The sequence below is a fragment of the Microcaecilia unicolor genome, chromosome 2, assembly GCF_901765095.1.
Source record: "Microcaecilia unicolor chromosome 2, aMicUni1.1, whole genome shotgun sequence".
In the NCBI taxonomy this organism is placed as follows: domain Eukaryota; kingdom Metazoa; phylum Chordata; class Amphibia; order Gymnophiona; family Siphonopidae; genus Microcaecilia; species Microcaecilia unicolor.
The window spans coordinates 260,817,646-260,836,519 of NC_044032.1; the positions used below are offsets into that span (position 1 = coordinate 260,817,646).

At 42.9% G+C, this 18,874-nt stretch overlaps 2 protein-coding genes and 1 non-coding gene across 9 annotated transcripts in view; 2 read left to right on the forward strand and 1 right to left on the reverse strand.

The window, feature by feature from the left end:
* Nucleotides 1-13,797, forward strand: part of LOC115463489 (non-structural maintenance of chromosomes element 3 homolog) — a 64,914-nt gene extending 51,117 nt beyond the window's left edge. For all 4 annotated transcript variants that reach the window (XM_030194036.1, XM_030194035.1, XM_030194037.1 and 1 more), the window contains 4 exons: nt 854-896; nt 4,754-4,816; nt 12,445-12,559; nt 13,342-13,797. In XM_030194036.1, coding sequence (XP_030049896.1) covers nt 854-896; nt 4,754-4,816; nt 12,445-12,559; nt 13,342-13,422 — 302 coding nt within the window. In that variant the 3' untranslated portion in view covers nt 13,423-13,797. The remainder of the gene's footprint in view (nt 1-853; nt 897-4,753; nt 4,817-12,444; nt 12,560-13,341) is intronic.
* On the forward strand, nt 4,986-5,122 carry LOC115463948. The gene has a single exon (XR_003941203.1). It is a non-coding gene; the product is annotated as a small nucleolar RNA SNORA11 (small nucleolar RNA).
* A 695-nt stretch (nt 13,798-14,492) lies between the features above and the next one.
* PFKFB1 (6-phosphofructo-2-kinase/fructose-2,6-biphosphatase 1) overlaps nt 14,493-18,874 on the reverse strand; it is a 79,336-nt gene continuing 74,954 nt past the window's right edge. For 3 of the 4 annotated variants that reach the window (XM_030194041.1, XM_030194042.1, XM_030194040.1), the window contains exon 14: nt 14,493-15,032. In XM_030194041.1, coding sequence (XP_030049901.1) covers nt 14,973-15,032 — 60 coding nt within the window. In that variant the 3' untranslated portion in view covers nt 14,493-14,972. Of the gene's footprint in view, nt 15,043-18,874 lie in introns of all 4 variants that reach the window. The other variant, XM_030194043.1, reaches the window with a different exon arrangement.

The following is an 18,874-nucleotide window of genomic DNA, read 5'->3' on the forward strand; positions in this document are numbered from 1 at the left end:
AGCAGGTTAGATAGAGAGAACTCCGAAGTTCGCCACAAGAGGGCATGTGCAGCCAATCTAACTTCAGTATTCTCTCTATCTGGCAGGTAGAAGGGTGCATAAGCTCGGATTCATTGTGATTCATTATGATTCAGTTGGTTCTGTTCACGTTCCTTGGTTAGAACGGTTTTCAGATATTCTTAGGTGTTATATATTCGTTGACTCTTTCTTGGCATTTTGGAGATTTCTCCCAATTTTATGCTGTATTGACAGAGGCAGGAGAGTGTTTTATAGTTCAATGGAAGTTTGCTACTGCTTTGGTATCGTTATACTGAAGTTAGATTGGCTGCACATGCCCTCTTGTGGCGAACTTCGGAGTTCTCTCTATCTAACCTGCTAGAGGAGGGACATAACCCACAAGTCTCTGGATTGATCTGAGGGACTAATGGAAAGAAAATTATCAGGTAAGACATAATTTTTACCTTGTCATTCAAATGTGTCTATTCCTGTATTTCCCCTTCTAACTTAGTTTTATGTAATGTTTTTTTGCCACCATAGTGAACAAGAAGATATTCCATTGGGTTTGATTTAGTTTGTCATATCCAATGCAAGTCAATCAGGGGGGAATACCATACTTAAGTACAATACAAGATATTTAGACGAAGAGTTTCGTGTGCAGTTTTTCAGTTTAGTTGTAGATAATGCTTTTAAAGAGCAGTGACTTGCATATTTTGGACTTAAGTATTTTCGGCTTGGGATTGGAGTAGGTGACACTATTTTCTGTAACAGAACAGAAATTGACAGTTACAATGCCCATGCTTCCATGCCCTCTGTTGTATGTCTAACCCCCCCCCCCCCCCCAATTTCTTCCTAGGTGTAATCTGGGAGACCCTGAGAAGACTTCGACTAGATCATGGGTGTGTAATTGGATTTATTTTATTCCTCAATTGCTTAAATTGCGTGGAAACCTTGATAGGGCACAGGTTGTGATCTTCTGTGCTTGGTGTCCTGTGTTACCTGCTAACCTTGACTGTAAACTACGCATTTTATCCTGTTTATTTTTCAGTTCAGTTTTGTGTAAGTGTGGGGTTTTTTTGGTTTTTTTTCCTTTAAACAGCTTTGTATTTTCTTTTTCTCTCAAAGATGAGCAGGACAACATATTAACATGTATAAGGTGATGTCATCTGATGGAGCCCATTGGGGAAAAATCCCATGCTTCCTTTCTAGAAGCTTTTGGGAGTCTCGCTGTGCATGCAAGCATACCTTCCTACCTGCTTTGTGCAGGACCACCCAGTCTATGAGAAATGTACCTCACAGCCTTTCCTGTCAGTTGTGCCCGTCATATTTTTTTTTTTTCTTTTTTGCTAGTGTCTTTGCTGCATGGGACCAGTATTTCCACTGTTTATTCCTTTTTTTTTTTTTTTTTTTTAGTTCCCTTAGACTTTTTTGGGGCACTTCAGGTTTCCTTTTGTCAGCATTTACCTCCTGACATCCACCCTCCGGATCTCTGTTGGCCGCTGTGATTTCCCCTCGTGTACTTCCAGCAGTCACTCTTCTCCCCCGTACTCCCTGCTGAAACCTCCATCTCCTCCTGTAACTCCTCTTCCTCTGCTTGTTCTGATTCTTCCCACTCCATACTCTCATTCTCTCTGCCCTTTTTCAGCTGTTCCACACTCTCCTCATCTGATTCCATTTCCCAATCAAGCTCCTCCCCTCCCTCCTTTTCAATCTGGTGGTTTTCCCTGTCCTGGATTCCCCTGTCTCGCAATGCCCTCTGGGACCTGTAGTTTTCCCTGTCATGGATTCCCCCTGTCTCGCAATGCCCTCTGGGACCTGTAGTTTTCCCTGTCCTGGATTCCCCCTGTCTCGCAATGCCCTCTGGGACCTGTAGTTTCCTGGTTCCTCACACTTTGTTTTTCCTGCAACTCATTGTCCTGCTTAGGCCTTAGTGCTCCAGTTGGGGTATTTTTTTTCTCTATTTTCAATCATTGAGCCATTTGCTTTTCACTTTGCCCCACAAAACGTCCCATGGTTTTAAGCAGTAAGCAGCACACTTAGTGCAACAAGACCAGGGCCACCTGGAAGGGGGGGGCAAGACTACCCATGCATGGTTTATCTCTCAAAAGCTTCTAGAAAGGAAGCTAGGGGTTTTCCCGCGCCAGTCTCCATCAGATGACATTGACATCACCCATACATGTGAATGTATCCTGCTGTCCTTTGGAGAACATCTGCTACAGGCTATGCTGTATTCACCAGGCCAGTGGGTTATATCCCTCCTACTAACAGATGGAGATACAGAGCTCTATCCCCAACAGGTGGTATAATTGGTGTGGCAGTCCCATGTGGAAGGTTTTCTTTCCAGTGAGACCTTGGGCCCAACACTCCAGGCCTCATGGAGCCAAAAGGGTTTCTAAGTGATGGTGCTATTACAGATAATCTTCCTTTTCTGTTGAATAAACACTTTTAAAGGATCTGTAAACCTGGACTGCCTTCCCAGATCTTTTTGGTATCTATAATCAGACAGTGCCACCCTTATCCATTCTATAAAGAGGGGGGAAAAAAGAGGTGAAGGACATTGGTATTTTAAAAAAGAAAGTAGACTGTATGCAAGATCCAGCAGCAAGTTTCCTCAGACTCCGCACCCAATTTCAGTCTTGGCAGAGAAGTAGCATTAAGATCTTCACCCCTTTTTAACTGCTCTTTCATCTCATGACTGATGGAATGAGTTGAAGTGCTTGCTCTGTCAGTGAGTCTCTTTGCCCCCCCCCCCCCCCCCTTTCAAAAGGTGAATTCTATGCCATTGCAGACTTCAGAGTTTGAACAGCCCACTGGGAGAGGAATGTCCCTCCTGTAGTCTATCCAGGGTAGTCTATCTGCACCCTTCTTCTTCTCCTCCACCGCTGACTCCAGACTCTGTTCCTTTTATCTTGCTGCACCGTATGCTTAGAATAGACTTCCTGAGCCGGTATGTCAAGCTCCATCTCTGGCTGTCTTCAAATCTAAGCTAAAAGCCCACCTTTTTTTATGCTGCTTTTAACTCCTAACCCTTATTCACTTGTTCAGAACCCTTATTTTATCATCCTCACTTTAATATTCCCTTATCTCTTATTTGTCCTGTTTGTCCTAATTAGATTGTAAACTCTGTCGAGCAGGGACTGTCTCTTCATGTTCAAGTGTACAGCGCTGCGTATGTCTAGTAGCGCAAAAAAATGATTAGTAGTACAGGAGCACATACAAGTCTGACCTTTGGTAGTCATGGTGGATCGGGCCAATTTGGTGTCAGATTCAGCAGTTTTGGGCCTGCCACGTAATTCCACACGGACTGGGGAGCGTGCATTGAAGCTACTAAGTAGTAAATTAAAACAAATATGAGAAAATATATTTCTTCATTAAACGTGTGTCACAAACACACACGACCACTTAGAGGGTCTATCCCCAGCACAGCTCAGGTCAGCCTGCACCTGCTGCTTGTGCTCTATACTAGCACCCGTCTCCCACTCTCAAATTATCCGCTGATTTTTAGGTTACTGGAGCCATACTCCCAGTGGTCTCACAGTTCCCAGAAAGCACTCAGACCCAACACACAAACCACCAGGATTCGTTTATCAGTCCAGACAGGCAGAATGAACAAACAAATGTGTTTGTTGTCACACTGGAGCAATGAACAAAAAAAATTGTGCAATTAGCATACAATAACAGGTAACTGAAATATGGATCAATTATAACACTAGCTAAAAATTTGCATACTGGCTAAACAGTTACATAAGCAGAAGCAGGTAAAGCAGTGGGAACAGAACCAGGCTCTGCAGAAAACAGACCGGAGATGTCCAATATTTGAAGTACTCTTTATTAAAAGTTGCGTCAACAAGGTACCCTGTTTTGGCACTGGAGTGCCTTCTTCAGGAGTCTGGATACTTTGTCTTGAAAAGTTAATGGCCACAGCTAACAGGATGAAGTCTCTTGTAAGTAACGGGTTGGTCTTGAAAAAGACCTTTGCTGTGTTGTCAAGGGTATGGCTGTATTGCGCTGCTGATTCGCTGTATTTAGATACCTGCAGTAATGTCACAGCGAATCAGCAGCGCAATACAGCCAGTGCTGAAATGGGGTACCTTGTTGAGTCTCCTTTTAATAGAGTACTTCAGATACTGGACGTCAACAGTTTTACTATATTGTGCACTTGGCTCACAAAGGGGAGGACGTGCTCCATTGGCGTGATACCTGAGGTACGATTCCTCAAACTAGTGTGATTTTATGCTGAGATTTAGTGACGTCATCTGCAGTCACGAATGCTGCTTCTCCCACAACCGTTGCAGAAACAATGGTACTATTGCTGGGTACCTTTTCTGGTGGAATCAAAACATTTACATTTGTATCACTTTGTATTCTCTACTTTATTTTTGTGCCAACAACTCCTGATGAGCCAAGGGAGAGGTGAGAGAATATTAGGGAAGTGGTGGTTTTCTGATTTTTTTGCATTGGGAGTGTTTTAATGGTTAAAACTTAATATCAAGAACTGGTGTTGTGACAGATCACTTCAGTGTAAGAGGACTGGGGGCTGCAGAGCTCTTCCTGTTTACCTCTGCTAACAGGGATGTAACCCACTTGCCTAGACTGGTCTGTTAGGACTCAAGGAAAGGAAGTTTTAACAGGTATGGTTAATTTTTTAACTTCGTCCATTTTAAGACACGTTTTTGTATTCATAACTAACTTTCAAACTGTTTTGTAGATACTTATTTGCAGACACATAAATTCAACTGCCCCTGTTCACTTAAAGGGAGAAGAACAGTGAGTTTGGGGACCTTAAGAAACTGGTAACAGAGGAGTTCGTAAGACAGAAGTAAGTCCCTACACATAGTGAAATGCATAGTAAATGTTGGCAAATAAAGACCTGCACGGTCTGTCGCAAATGAGGTGGCCAATGCTTGGTAAAGGGACAATGTCTGTTGCTTTTGATTTTTTTTTATTTTGGTTTTGTTTTGTTTTTTGTTCCTCCTGAAGTTGAAATCCTGGTGTGCACAGAGCAGCTTCTAACAAGGCTATTGCTGGGCTGTTTATACCACACCAGAGAGAAATTGTGCTTTTCCTTTTAACACATAGGGGGTCTGAAGCTATGGCCTTCCTGTCACAGGGACTGCACACACTTTTACATACCATTCCTTTTCCAGACTCTCTGTTACTAAAAAGAGTACTAATATCCAATTCCTTGAAAGCTTGTATTATGAAGCATCTATTAAACTGCAACTGTAATTTCAGTCCTATATATAATTATATGTACTTGTACATCCTGTCTCTGTAATCTTTAAGCTAATGACTGTTAGATATTGCTAACTGTTATGACTGACTTAGCTCACCAGACTGAGCTAATAAGTTACTGATGATTACTGCCTAATAGCCAGTTATCGATAGCTGTTGGCCATTAGGGTCATAGGTCATGGATTTGACATACTGCCTTTCTGTGGATACAACCAAAGTGGTTTACAATTATTATGTACAAGTACTTTCTCTGTCCCTAGTGGGTTCACAGTCTAACTGTTGTACCTGGGGCAATGGAGGGTTAAGTAACTTGCACAGTCAGCTACTTATTGCTAGTGATAATTAGCGTGTCTTAATTCTCTTGCTAGTTGTTCATCAATAACAGCTGTCTTCTAAATAGTATTGCTAGCACATACATCCTCTTAGTAACTGATACCTTAAAAACAGAAAAATGCTATCAAAATGATTCCCAGGGCAGAACAAGGGAAGGGGGTATGCATTGCCTCCTATTGGTGGCAATCTTTTCATTTCTGGGACGTAATACTCAGATGAGACCTAAGCCCAGATGCATCAACCAAACGTAAAAAAAGCAAAAACATAAAAGCTGTTACTAAATTTAAAAAAACAAACAATGCAGCAAAAAAACAAGTCGCACATGTTCGGTGCGGTATTGTAAAGTACAATGCATCAGTCTGGTGGAATCCCCGTTGGTAATCGGCCCCTAAAGCATGCGCAGAGCAGCCAAGCGTTATGCTGGCTGCTCTGCGCATGCCACAAACGTCAAAAAAACAAAAAAAAACACAAACACGTGGATCGGGAGGGGGCAAAGGCGCTCGTCAGGAGCGTCCTTTATAGACGGCCTTGCCCCCCCCCCCCCCCCCCCCCCCCCTCCCCCCCCCGTGGTCGCCGCTGCTCCCTGCCCCAGCATTAAATAAAAAAACAAAACTCAAAGCTTTAGGAGCCCCGGCCCCCCTCCCTTCCTGTCTCTAAACTTTCTCCACACAGCTCCGTCTCCCGCCCCCCCCCCCCCCCCCCCCCCCCCCCCGCATTACCGGGCCCGTGCAGAGCCTCTCACCTCTGTATGAAGGAGCTGCATGGGCAAGAAGACCATCGCTGCAGTCTTCAGGACGTCTCTCTCCTTCGTCTTCCCTGACCTGGGCCCGCCCCCGTCTGACGTAAGAAACCTATCGAGTATACTATTCAAAGCAGTAATGAGATGTGTGGAGTGAGGACTACACTGCAGCTCTGCAAGTCACTTCAATGAAGCAGAGTGGATTACTGGCGCAGCCGTGCCTCTGATATTGTGAGCTGTGACATGACCCTCCAGTGTCAGCCCAGCCTGGGCATAAAAGTGAAAAAGATGCAGTCTGATAGCAAATTTGATAAACTGTGCTTATCAATGGCTGCCCCCATTCTGCTTGGATCAAAAGAAACAAAATGCTGGGTGGACTGCCTCCAGATTGAAGGCTATGGCTCGCTTACAGTCCAAAGTGTATGGTGCGCTTTCACCTGGATGGGCATAAGGCTTTGGTAAGATGATTGACTTTAAAGCAGCTCAGACATCACCTTAGGAAGGAAGTTAGGATGCGTGCGGAGAACTACTGTAATATGATGAAACATTGTGTAAGGTGGATCTACTAGTAGGGCCTGACGTTCACTAACCATTTGAGCTAAGTGACCGCTACCAAAAACAAGACTTTCCAGGTCAGGTACTTTAGATGATAGGAATCAAGTGGCTCAAAAGGAGCATTCATCAGCTAGGTGAGGAAGAGGTTGAGGGCTTATGACAGTCTGAGGTTTGATAGGGGGCCTTGTCCACAGCAAACCTCTCATGAAGCAAAAACTTAGAGGCTGTACAGAGATCGGCTTACCTCTTACACAGTGATGAGCACTAATTAAACTGAGGTGAACCCTTACAGAGTTGGTCTTCAAATCAAATTCAGAGGTGCAAGAGGTACTCAAGTAGGTTTTGTGTAGGACAAGAGAGGATCTGGGGCCCTGCCCTCACCCCAGACAGCAAGCCACCTCCATTTAAAACTCTTAATGGAATCTTTTCTGGAAGCCAGCAGGATCCTGGCGACACCCTCAGGCAGCTATAGAGATGCAAATTCTATTCTTTCAGCATCCAGGCCATGAGGGCCAAGGACTTAATCTTGCGATGGAAAAGAGACCCATCGTTCTGCGTGATAAGGGTCAGGAAACGGTCCAACCACCATGGTTCTTTGGAGGACAACTCCAGAAGAAGAGGGAACCAGATCTTCCTCAGCAAGTAAGGCATGAGTATCACTGTTCCCTGGTCCTGTTTGAGTTTCAGTATTTTTCTCTATCATAGGAATGGAAGGATATGCATACAGAAGATCCTCCTTCCCCCCCCCCCCCCCCCCCCCCACCCCAACCTAGGAGGTAGGCGTTTGATGCTAGTCTGTTGTGTGACCCAAGTCTGGAGAAGTACTGAGGGACCTTGTTGAGATAAGTTGCAAAAAGCTCCACCGAGGGAGTGTTCCACACTTAGAAGATATTGCAGGCAGTGCCCATGCTGAGAGTCCACTTGTACGGTTGCATCACCCTGCTAAGCCTGACCACAAGACTATCTTTCTCTGCCAGGTATGTGGCACGGGGTACCATGCTATGATTGGCGGCTTACTGCCACATACTGATTGCTTCCTGGCATAAGGGGTAGGGTCTCATACCCCTCTGCTTGTTAATATAGTACATGGTAACATGATTGTTTGAATTAGCACAATTTGGTGCAGCAGCTGATCTCTGAAAGCCTTTAGAGCATTTCAGATTGCCTTTAGCTCTAAGAGGTTGATTTATAGCTTGGTCTCCTGAGCAGACCAGATCACCTGGGTCTGAAGCCCTTCTACATGGGCTTTTCAGAGTGGATACATCCTTAGTCGAAGCCTCTGGGATAGAAGATTTTGGAATGGGAGGCCTAGGGTTAAATTGGGTCGAATCATCCACCAGAGAAGCAACTGGGCCAACTATGGGGTGGTCATGACGTTTGAAAGGTTCCTTGTAGCTTGACACCACTGAGAAGCAACAGTTCATTGGGTGCTCTCCAAATGAAGGTGAGCCATGGGAGGTTGTTGAGCCACATGGCCTCCACAGTGCATGAGCTATAACCTGCTGGCTGCGCTGAACCTCAGTGGCGATGGCAATGAGAGTATCCACCCATGGCTCAAGCTTGTGCCATGTCTAACAGGGCTCCAGTTTACTCCAGTTGTTAACTGGGAGCAGAAGGGACTTGGAGCTACTAGGGTTTATCAACTACCCCAACAACCAAATAGTTCAATGCATTGATTTTTTAATACTTCATTTGATGTGCTGTTGACCAGCCCATCATCCAAGTAGGGAAATGCATGTTCTCAAGGGCAAGCATTCCTAAAGGCAGGACTAGTGCTGGTGTGGAAACAGCCTGCAAGGATGTCTGTGTCAAATCAGAAGCATCGGTACTGCTTCAGTAGAGGGGGAACGATCTTCCCAACACAACACTTCTCGGGTACCAGTGTTGCTGATGCCCCTGCACCATGCTTCAAGGAGGACTGATGCCGGTGCTTCTTTGTTTTCACTTGGTGCCCAGCATCAGAGTTCTTCAGTGTGGACAAGGATGATGTGGCATCCTCACATGTCCTTGGCCTTGGATTCAAGAATGGCCAGCCCAGTTGATCGCTATTAGTGTTTGGCATCTAGGCAGGGGGAGACTACCTCGATACTGATGTGCCACCAGTGTCCATTGCAGCTCCAGAAGCCATGAGGACCGATGCTCTTGATGATATGTTGAACTTCTGCGTGCTGAAAATACTCTTGCACAGCCTCTCTGTCTTTGAGTTCTCTTCTGCTTTAGAATACAAAAAGAACAATCAGGAGATCCAAGATGGCTGCCTGAGCAGATGTGTGGGAAAGAGCTCCTGAAAGCCACCGAAAAACTTCTCAATTGAGTGTTCTCAGACCCGTTATGGGTAAGAGAAAGGGTAAATCCGTAGTGCCTACCTCCACAGGCCGGGTTGATCCCCCTCTTTTGAGACAGTTGACGCTGGAAGAATCGGGACTCCAACCGCCGGGAACCGGAATGTTCGCTTATGGTGGTCCGGGTGAACAACTAGACCTAAGCGCTGAGGGAGTATCTTTAAGTCCTCCTTCTTTGACGGTGCCTCCAAGACCGGGACGAGAGACGGCGGCCGCGAGAGAACGGCGCGTTGAATCCGGAAGTCGGTCTTCAACGGCTGGGTGTGGAGACCCCGCGGCCGCGTCGACGCCAGTGCAGTTGCCAGCTTCGACAAGGATCTTGTCTGAAAAAAGCCCTGGGGAATCGCCCTTGAATCTTGAAGTTATGAAACCAACTACCGTTACGATGGATTCTATATGGGATGCAATCCAAAGATTGAATACCAGCTTGCAACAAATTTCAGGTACTTTGTTTGGTGCTGTGGTGGATATAAAGAGTCTATAATCTGATTTACAGTCGAAAAATGCAGAACAAATAAAAAAAAATGGAGAATTTTGATAAAGAAGTTAAAACAATTAATTCCTCTATAAATGTTTTAATGAGGGATAGTAATCTTCAACAACGCAAAACGGAATATTTAGAAAATCAAATGAGGGCTAACAACTTACGTTTCCTCAATTTTCCTAAAAGCCCATTGGTTCCAGCAATTGACATGCTAAAGAAATACCTTAATGAAATATTAGGTATACCATCTGAGATGTACCCTCCGATTACTCGTGTAATGTATATTTCTGGAGCACAAGGGAAATTATTACCTGTTAACTCTCAAGATGATCTGAATATAACAGAATTATTAGAATCCTCATTAGAGACTATAACAGAAAGAACTACATTATTGGTTATTTTTGCTCTGCAATTAGATCGTAACAATATTTTAAAACTTTTTTTCCGCCACACTAATTCATTATTCTTTGGCTCTAAAATTCAAGTGTTTCCAGACTTTGCCCGAGAAACTCAAAGGAAGAGGAAACAATTTTTGTTATTAAAAGAGAAAGTTTTGCGTATAGGTGGGACCTTTATGCTAAGGTTCCCATGTAAATGTTATATTTCTTTGAACTCAGTAAATTATGTTTATTTTGATCCAGAGAAGTTAAAAGCATTTATTGCAACAAAAGAATAATATTGCATTAATCTTGGATTGTAAGCGTTATACCTGTTAGCGATTTTCATGTTCTCTCTGCTTAAGTAAGAAGTTAATTACTCCGATAAGTATGAGATCATTTAAATTTCCTGTTCTTGGATCAACAATTGTGGACTAAAATTTTTTATTTCTTTTCCTTAAATACTGATTTCCTTTTGTAATATTATTTCCTGATGTGTGATTTATGTTATTACATAAATGCAATGTTATAATTATCAAAAAAAAAAAAAAGAACAATCAGGAGTCGTATGATCAGGGCCCAAACGTTTTAGGCACGTCACCTGGGTCAGTCATAGACTTAGTCCTGTTACAGTCTGTGTACCGCTTAAACCCACTGGCAGGTTTTTGGGGCATCATGGGAAAAATAGCCACAGTGAAATCAAATGGATCAATGATGAAAAGAGGGAAAATAATTTTCCCCTTTTATTTTTTAAAACCTGGCTGGGAACTTGGGCTTAAAAACGGCCATGAGTTGCAAGATATGAAAGAAACTAAAAGGGCTGAGAAACTAAGAAATGGAAAGGAAGATAAACTAAAATTAAAAGAACTCCCTTGATAACTCACAAAACCTGAAGTAGGAAGACAAAAAAGCCTATAAATAAATTGTACTTGCTGATGCAATGGTAACTAAATCTTCTTAGTTATGCAGAGAAAGTGAAATTGTGGGTTCCATATTACTCGGGCAGGTAGGAAGTCACGCATGCATGTGTGGTGCGGGCTCTGTCAGGATACATCACCTACTTGTGAGAATCCTTGTTTGGTTTGTCCTTGGAACATACATTCTGCACAGGGCTTTTGAGCATATATAGGGTGCTCTGTGCTTGCTCCTCCAATGCAAACTTCTTGAAGAGGGTGGGATGTGGCAGGCTTTGATGGCACACTCTCCAGATTTTGCTGTTCTGGGTGGATGGCCTCATAGGGCTCTCCTTGGCTGTATCCCATGAGTCTGGTGGTGATTGGCAGATAAGACCAAATATTTCCTTCCTTATTTTCTTTCCTTTGAGTCCTACCATATCAGTCCATTTCCCCAGTCAGTATGTGTTGTTGATAGGCTGTTATTTAGGGTTGAGTGTTTCTAGGGCACACCTTGTGAGGATCCCTTGAGCCAGTGGTTGCCTATGGCAGCTCTGCCCCATTTGGGACCCAGGGAAGGTTCATGTGTTGCTTTGTTAAATAAAGTATAAAAAAACAAAAAAACAATCCAGTACAATATGGCAAGTCACTTTTATTTAAAAAAAAAAAAAAAGCCCCAACAGGCCATGTTTTGGCTAGGCATCAATGATGAGTTTCATTATGTGGCTTGAGACTATTCTTCATAAGTGGATCATTATTGGGATACATTGGTCAGATATGCTTTTACTACTTGGCAATCGAATAAGGCTACTTACTGGACTATTGTTTATGCTTCTGATGCAGGCGCAAGCCAGAATTTGGCCATGTCAGGCTTGTTTGAATAAAATTGACTTTTACCATGCTGGATGTGTGTGTGTTGTGTATATGCACATCCCTCTGTGGAGTGTTTTGCCTCTATTTTTTTTTTTTTTTTGCATTAAAAAAAGTGTATTGCAGAGCTGCAGGTTCCACACCACCCTGTTTAGGGGCAAGATCCATAAGCTTGCGGTTTGTCTACATCTTCTGGTGGCAGAGCAAAGCCCATATGTTTGGACTGGTCTGTTATGAGTTGGGGAAAGAAAATTAGCAGGTATCACCAAACGTTTCCTCCCTTTTTTTGCAAGAGTGGAGGAGTGGCCTAGTGGTTAGAGCACCAGTCTTGAAATCCAGAGGTGGCCAGTTCAAATCCCACTGCTGCTCCTTGTGATCTTGGGCAAGTCACTTAACCCTCCATTGCCTCGGGTACAAAGTTAGATTTTGAGCCCTCCTGGGACTGAAAAATATCCAATGTACCCGAGTGTAACTCACCTTGAGCTACTACTGAAAAAGGTGTGAGCAAAATCCAAATAAGTAGTGAAGATAAATCCTTACATATGTGTTTTTTCATAAGGAATTGACTTGTCCAGCTACTAGTAGAACTGTAAGTGATGCTTTTTCCTTTATTGTGCAGGTACTTGGAATACACACGTATCCCACATACGGAACCTGTAGAGTATGAGTTCCGCTGGGGACCCCGTGCTGTAAAAGAGACCTCTAAGATGAAAATTTTGGAATTTGTTTCTAAGGTAAGTGCAGAATCTGTAATTGTCTATCTCTTCTGAGCTGGCCCAGTGGCAGAGCAGCTATGCTGTTCCCTGTCATGCTAAGGGTCCTACGCTTAATTACCAGTTTAGGTTTCTGTTCCCCAAACTTAATGCCTCATGTGGGAAGGAAGTAAGTCTAAGCCATTGTGCAAAGTGACACTTAACAGCCAGATTTAGGATTCATGTGTATTGGGTTTTGGTGCTGTTTGTGTTCCTAGCGTAAGGTATTTCCCTGTAGTAGCCAAACAATATTGGGGATTATAAAAGATGGAGAAATCCTTGGGTAATTGTCATTGGAGTCTTGTGGTGCTATTGATAAAAAGTGTAGGGCTTTTCTAACATGTTCTGGTATCCTCACAATTGTTAATATCCTAAAACCTGGACTATGTGCATAAAACACATTTGCAGTAGATCAAATTCTCATTTGCTCATAGTCCAGGTTTCAGGATATACTAGGACAGGTTTAGGAAGCTTTACCAGTTCTTAGTACGCTGAAAGCTAAAAGAAGTATAAGGCTACTGCTGGTCACTTTATTTTTTTTTTTTTTAACATGATCTTCCCTTTGTAGGAGCTGAAGCTAGTAATGAACTTAAGTTCAATCTTTAATTATGAAAATTTGCTGATTAGAGTTTAATCTTTTGTGCTACAGCCTAGTGCTGCTGCTATTATAGCTTGTACTATATTTTGTGTAGCTCATACTTTATGGGCTGGCTCTGAGGGGTTGAGGGCATATATAGTCTAATATATTCTCTTCGTTTTATCAGATTCAGAACAAGGATCCTCAGTCCTGGGTGACGCACTACAAGGAGGCGATGGATGAAGCTGCTACACCAGCTCGTCACTGATTCATGCTTCTACACCCCTTTGCTTATGAATCCTACACCACATATACTACCTGCTGACAGTTTCTTAGATTTCCAGTGACCAGCAGTGGGCCTCTTCTGTCTTTTTATTACACTATTTAATTGTTGCTATCATATATCCTCTCTGCAAGTCTTTCTCTGAGCTGTGTTCTATCAATGATGCCTTCCTCTGGCCTGTGCTTAACACCTCCTCCTCCTCCAATTGCAATTCTGATGGTATTCTTCTGGTTTGTGTATATTGCCTATTCTCCACAAGGAAAGTAGCATGCAGTTGTGAAGGAGAGAGCCTGCTGCAGCTGGCTCATACAAATAGGGAAATGAAACTTTATTTGGCTTAATAAAAGTTTTATTTTGTTATGGTTTGTTTTATTAGCAATATGACTACTGCTACCTAGTGGCCCAAACACCTCTCCCACCAGTCATATGGTAGGAAAGCTGTAGTAAGTGAATAACTGATGCCCAGATACTTGAAAGTCCTGTACTGTTCCAATAGCGCTCTAAAAATAGCGCTGAAACAGCATGGGGCTTTACTGCCCTTATGATCAGAAATAATAGCATGCAAATTTGTGGGAGGATTCCTACGCTTTACCCTAAAGTGTGAGACCACCAGCCCCCAACCAGTATGGCCCTGTTCTCCCTCTGAACCCCTACTCCCAGTTGGCGACACAAGGGCTGGATGTTTGGTTTCCCCTCCCCCCCTCCCCTCCAGGACACAAGTTTAGGGGGATGGGGCTGGAGATTAAAAAAAAGCCCTGGTGCCCTGCAAATCACCCCCCCCCCCCCCCCCATATCTTTGTTGGAGGAGGGAGGGGTCGGGGTTATGCTTCTGCGGTTTGTATTGGGGGTATTTGGGGCCTGCTAGTATGCAAATACATGCTGGGGGGGGGGGGGGGCTCACCATGCCTCCCCAATGGTCAGCAAACCCTAATGCGAGCTCAGAGCTGGTGTAGGGTTTGCCTTTATGATCATTGGGAAGGAATGTGTTTAGCATGCATTTGCATGCTACTTGCGCTAAGAGCCCTATGCATGCTAGTTGCATTCATAATGGGCCAGTAGCAAATGCAGGCACTAGTATGGTGCTAATGGTCTCTAGCACCCGCATTTGCTTCTGATCATCTGCCCATGAGAGTGAAGAATAAAAGACGGGCAGAAGCTGGGTGTGGTAGAACAATTAGCAAAGAAAAGAAAATTGAGAGATCCACCTACAGTAAGAAGAAAAATAACAATAATAAACAACTGCTGAAGGACTACCCCATCAAACTATATACTGAGTTCCTAGTTGTGCTTTTGGCCCCCTCTTGTAAATGTGGGCATAGCCTTCAGTTATCTTTTTTACAGATGAAAAAGAGGTGGGTGAGAGCTCTGTTCTCATCTGTACTTTGGGAAATGATAGGCACCCGCCTTCCTCACACTGCATAAGCACGTCTTTCCGATTACTACCAGCAGTGGTGAGAGATCTTTCATGATAAGGCCAAAAAAAGAGCTACCAGTAAAGAGAAGAAGAAATATCTCCTTTTCTTGTTTTGTTGTCCTTAAAAGTGTTCTGGTACAGTGTCTAGTGCCTCTTCTGGGTCACGGGAAACTTCTACGTTCTGTGGTAAAGAAAGGAGAAAGATATGAAAATTTAAAATGGCAAATTATTGCAATATGAAACCAGGGGTAAAATTGACAGCAATTTTGGGAAAAATAATAGGGAATTTATACCATAACACAAGTGTTGCCATACTGGGACAGACCAAAGATACTTCAAATCCAATATCCTATTTCCAGCAGTGCACAATTACCTGGCAAGATTTTATTTATTTATTTATTGTAGCATTTGTATCCCACATTTTCCTACCAATTTGCAGGCTCAGTGTGGCTTACATTTGCTGTAATGGCAGTTGCCATTTCCGTGTAACAGAATTACAAGTGGTATTGCATTAAGGTGCATACATACATGGTAACATGATGGTACATAACATACATGGAACAGATCATGGTATAGATATATATCGTGCATGTATTCATGGTAAGGAGGAATATATTCTGGTAATGCACGAAGGTTCCTGAGTAATAGATTGGATTGTAACATACATTAGGTCATCGACTATGGAGAGATCCTATTCTGCATAAAGATTAAAGTGGTAGTGCTTGTTCATTAATGGCAAAGAGGTTGTTCAGTGAAAGATTTCAGTTATGTCTAGGTTGTGTAAAGTCTTATTATTTAGTATTTAAGATGGATGTTTATGGTATGCCTTCTTGAACAGATCTGTTTTCAGTAGCCTTTGGAAGTTAGGTCTTGTGTTGTTTTTATGGCCTTCGGTAGTGTGTTCCATAGCTGTGTACAAATGTATGAGAAACTGGTCGCCTATGTGGATTTATATTTTATCCCTTTGCAATTTGCGTAGTGGAAATTGAGGAATGTGCGTGCTGATCTTTTTGCATTCCTGGTAGGCAAGTCTATAAGGTCTGACATATAGGCCGGGGCTTCCCCATGAACGATTTTGTGGACCAGGGTGCAAACTTTGAACGTAATTCGTTCTTTTAGTGGAAGCCAGTGTAGTTTCTCTCTTAGGGGTTTGGCACTTTCGTATTTTGCTTTCCCAAATATGAGTCTGGCTGCTGTATTTTGAGCGGTTTGAAGTTTCTTAATGATTTGATCTTTGCATCCAGCATAGATGGCATTGCAGTAGTCTAGATGGCTTAGTACCATTGATTGTACTAGGCTGCGGAATACTTCCCTTGGGAAGAAAGGTTTGATCCTAAGTTTCCACATTGAGTAGAACATTTTCTTTGTTGTATTTTTCGTCTGATCTTCTAGTGCGAGATTTCGGTCAGTTGTGACTCCCAATATTTTCAAGCTGTCTGAGATCGGAAGGGTGTAGTCCGGGGTATTTATGGTATTGGGTTTGTTTGCATTGTATTGTGAGGACAGGATGAGACATTGTGTTTAGCTTTAGTTGGAATGCGTCTGCCCATGAGTTCATTATTTGGAGGCTGTGTGTGATTTTGGTTATATCTTGTTTGAATGGGATGTATATCGTGACATCATCTGCATAGATGTACAGGTTGAGTCCTTGGTTGGATAGTGATTTGGCTAATGGTGTCATCATTAAGTTAAAAAGAGTCGGCGAGAGTGGTGATCCTTGTGGTACTCCGCATTCAGGTTTCCATGGTGTTGACGTTTTTGAGTTTGCTATCACTTGGTAGGTTCTTGCTGTTAAGAAGCCTTCGAACCCTCTAAGTATGTTTCCTCCAATCCCGAAGTAGTCCAGGATGTTTGAGAGTATTTGGTGGCTGACCATGTCGAACGCGCTGGACATGTCAAATTGTAGGAGGAGCACATTGTTTCCAGTTGCAATTAATTGTTTAAATTTGGTTATGAGAGTGGTTAGCACTGTTTCAGTGCTATGGTTGGATCGAAATCCTGACTGTGATTCATGTAGTATGGTGAATTTGTTTAGGTAGTTAGTGAGTTGTGTGGTTACCATACTTTCCATTAGTTTGACTACCAGGGGTCTTGATGCTACTGGTCGATAGTTGGTTGTGTCGTTTAGTTTTTTCCTTTGTCCTTGGGGAATAGTCAGTGTTGTAACATGTAATTCATGTGTGATGTAAGGTCTGTTATGAAACGTTGGGGGGGTGAGCCTTATTTAGGTTGCTGGGACAGATATCCAGTTTGGAGTGGGTTTTGGAGAATTTAATTGCTTGAGTGATAGTTTCTTTGGTTAACAGATCGAAGTTAGTCCAGGTTCGATCCCAAAAGAGTAAAAAGATTTTATGCTGCCTATCCTAGAAATAAGCAGTGGATTTTCCCAAGTTCTAGAAGAACCTATGGTCTATTGGGATACAAAATTCTAGGGAACTGCTTTCAGTTAAGGAAGCTTCTCCCTCAGCAGAAGGTTTGGCATTTTATTTTCAAGATAAGATTATCAAAATAAGAAATTCCTTACCACTACAACAAATGGATGCTGTAAACTATTTAGAAATATTAGAACCTCCTGAAGCGAGTATTTTATATCAGATAGAGTATGGACTCAGTTTACATTCCCCTCTATTTTGGTTGTTAAATCCTGTTTATATAAGTATGCCAGGTCTAACTGTTAGAGGCGTGCCCTGCTCAGCTACTAAGGCATGTGACATTCCTTTTGTTTCTACTTCAGAGCCTAAACATTATTTGAATGGGGGATGTTTCCAGTAGAGAAAAGAAGTATCATTCTCACTCCTATCCAAAAGGGCACAACTGTAAAACTGAATGTCACAGCTAATTATAGACCAATAGCCTCTATATATTTGTTGGTCAAGGTGATGGAGGGGCTAGTGCCATTGCAGCTTACAAACGCTGGAGCATAATGACATCTTGCATGATCCCATTCAGACTTTAGAGGTGGGTATGGTACAGAAACAGCATTGGCCACACTATTGTCGGTAGTTAGGCAAGAAATTTGTGTTGGTAGACGAGTTTTTGATAGTTTGACATGTCCAATGCATTTGATCCAGTAGGCTTGTTGAATTATTATGGTATTGGACCAACGATACTGGATTGGTTCAGGGGTTTTTTGATGAGTAGATCTTACCAGGTGAAAATGGGAGGGGCTTGTCTTCAGCCTGGCATTAACGTGTGGAGTTCCTCAGAGCTTACCCATCTTGTCTATATAATTTAACAATATGATGGCATCTATGATGAAGAAACTATTATGGGTTTTCATCTCTTGATGTATGCAGATGATATCATAATCTATATCAATTTTTGAGGTGATATTCAGGATATAATTTCAGAGATGAAGAAAGGATTAGATTCCCTGGCATAATGGGCCTCAGCTTTTGAACGGAAGGTAAACCAGGAGAAAACAAAACTCTTGGTGCTTAATCGCCCTCTCAATGCATTGACCATAAACAATGATCAAACTTTTGATATGTTCCATTTAATTGTTCAAATGATGGTATTGGCCATTCCTTAGCATTAGCTGAATCCAGGACTAGTGCGTTATGTCTGCCTATCAGCAGGTGCAGTTAGAGATAAACAGATTAAAGGCAATGATACCAGACAGCTCCTCCACCAGTTAATATATCTCTACCTACAGCAGGTGGTGGATGGTTCTCATCAGCTTCTGGATTCAAAGTTAGGTCCCTGCCTCACTCCAATATCCCTTTTCTTCCAGTGGCTGGTTGTGGCTGAGGTTTCCTTCCTCATAACTGGGGGGGGGAAAAAAAAACCTCTGCTGGTAAAAAAAAAAACCCCAAAGTGAAACCGAGACAGTCTTAATTTCACAGAGTCAGCCACTTAAGAGCTGAACTGTGAGTAGTGGCTCAACTACAGCCACGGATCAGGGAGATGGAGGTGCTGATTCTTCTGGGAGTCCCCACTGCTTCGGGCTGCGCGTCTCTGGGTGCATGCTGTTCTGTTTATTTTTGCTACATAGGCAGCAGGAAATGGCAGCAGAGTCAGCTA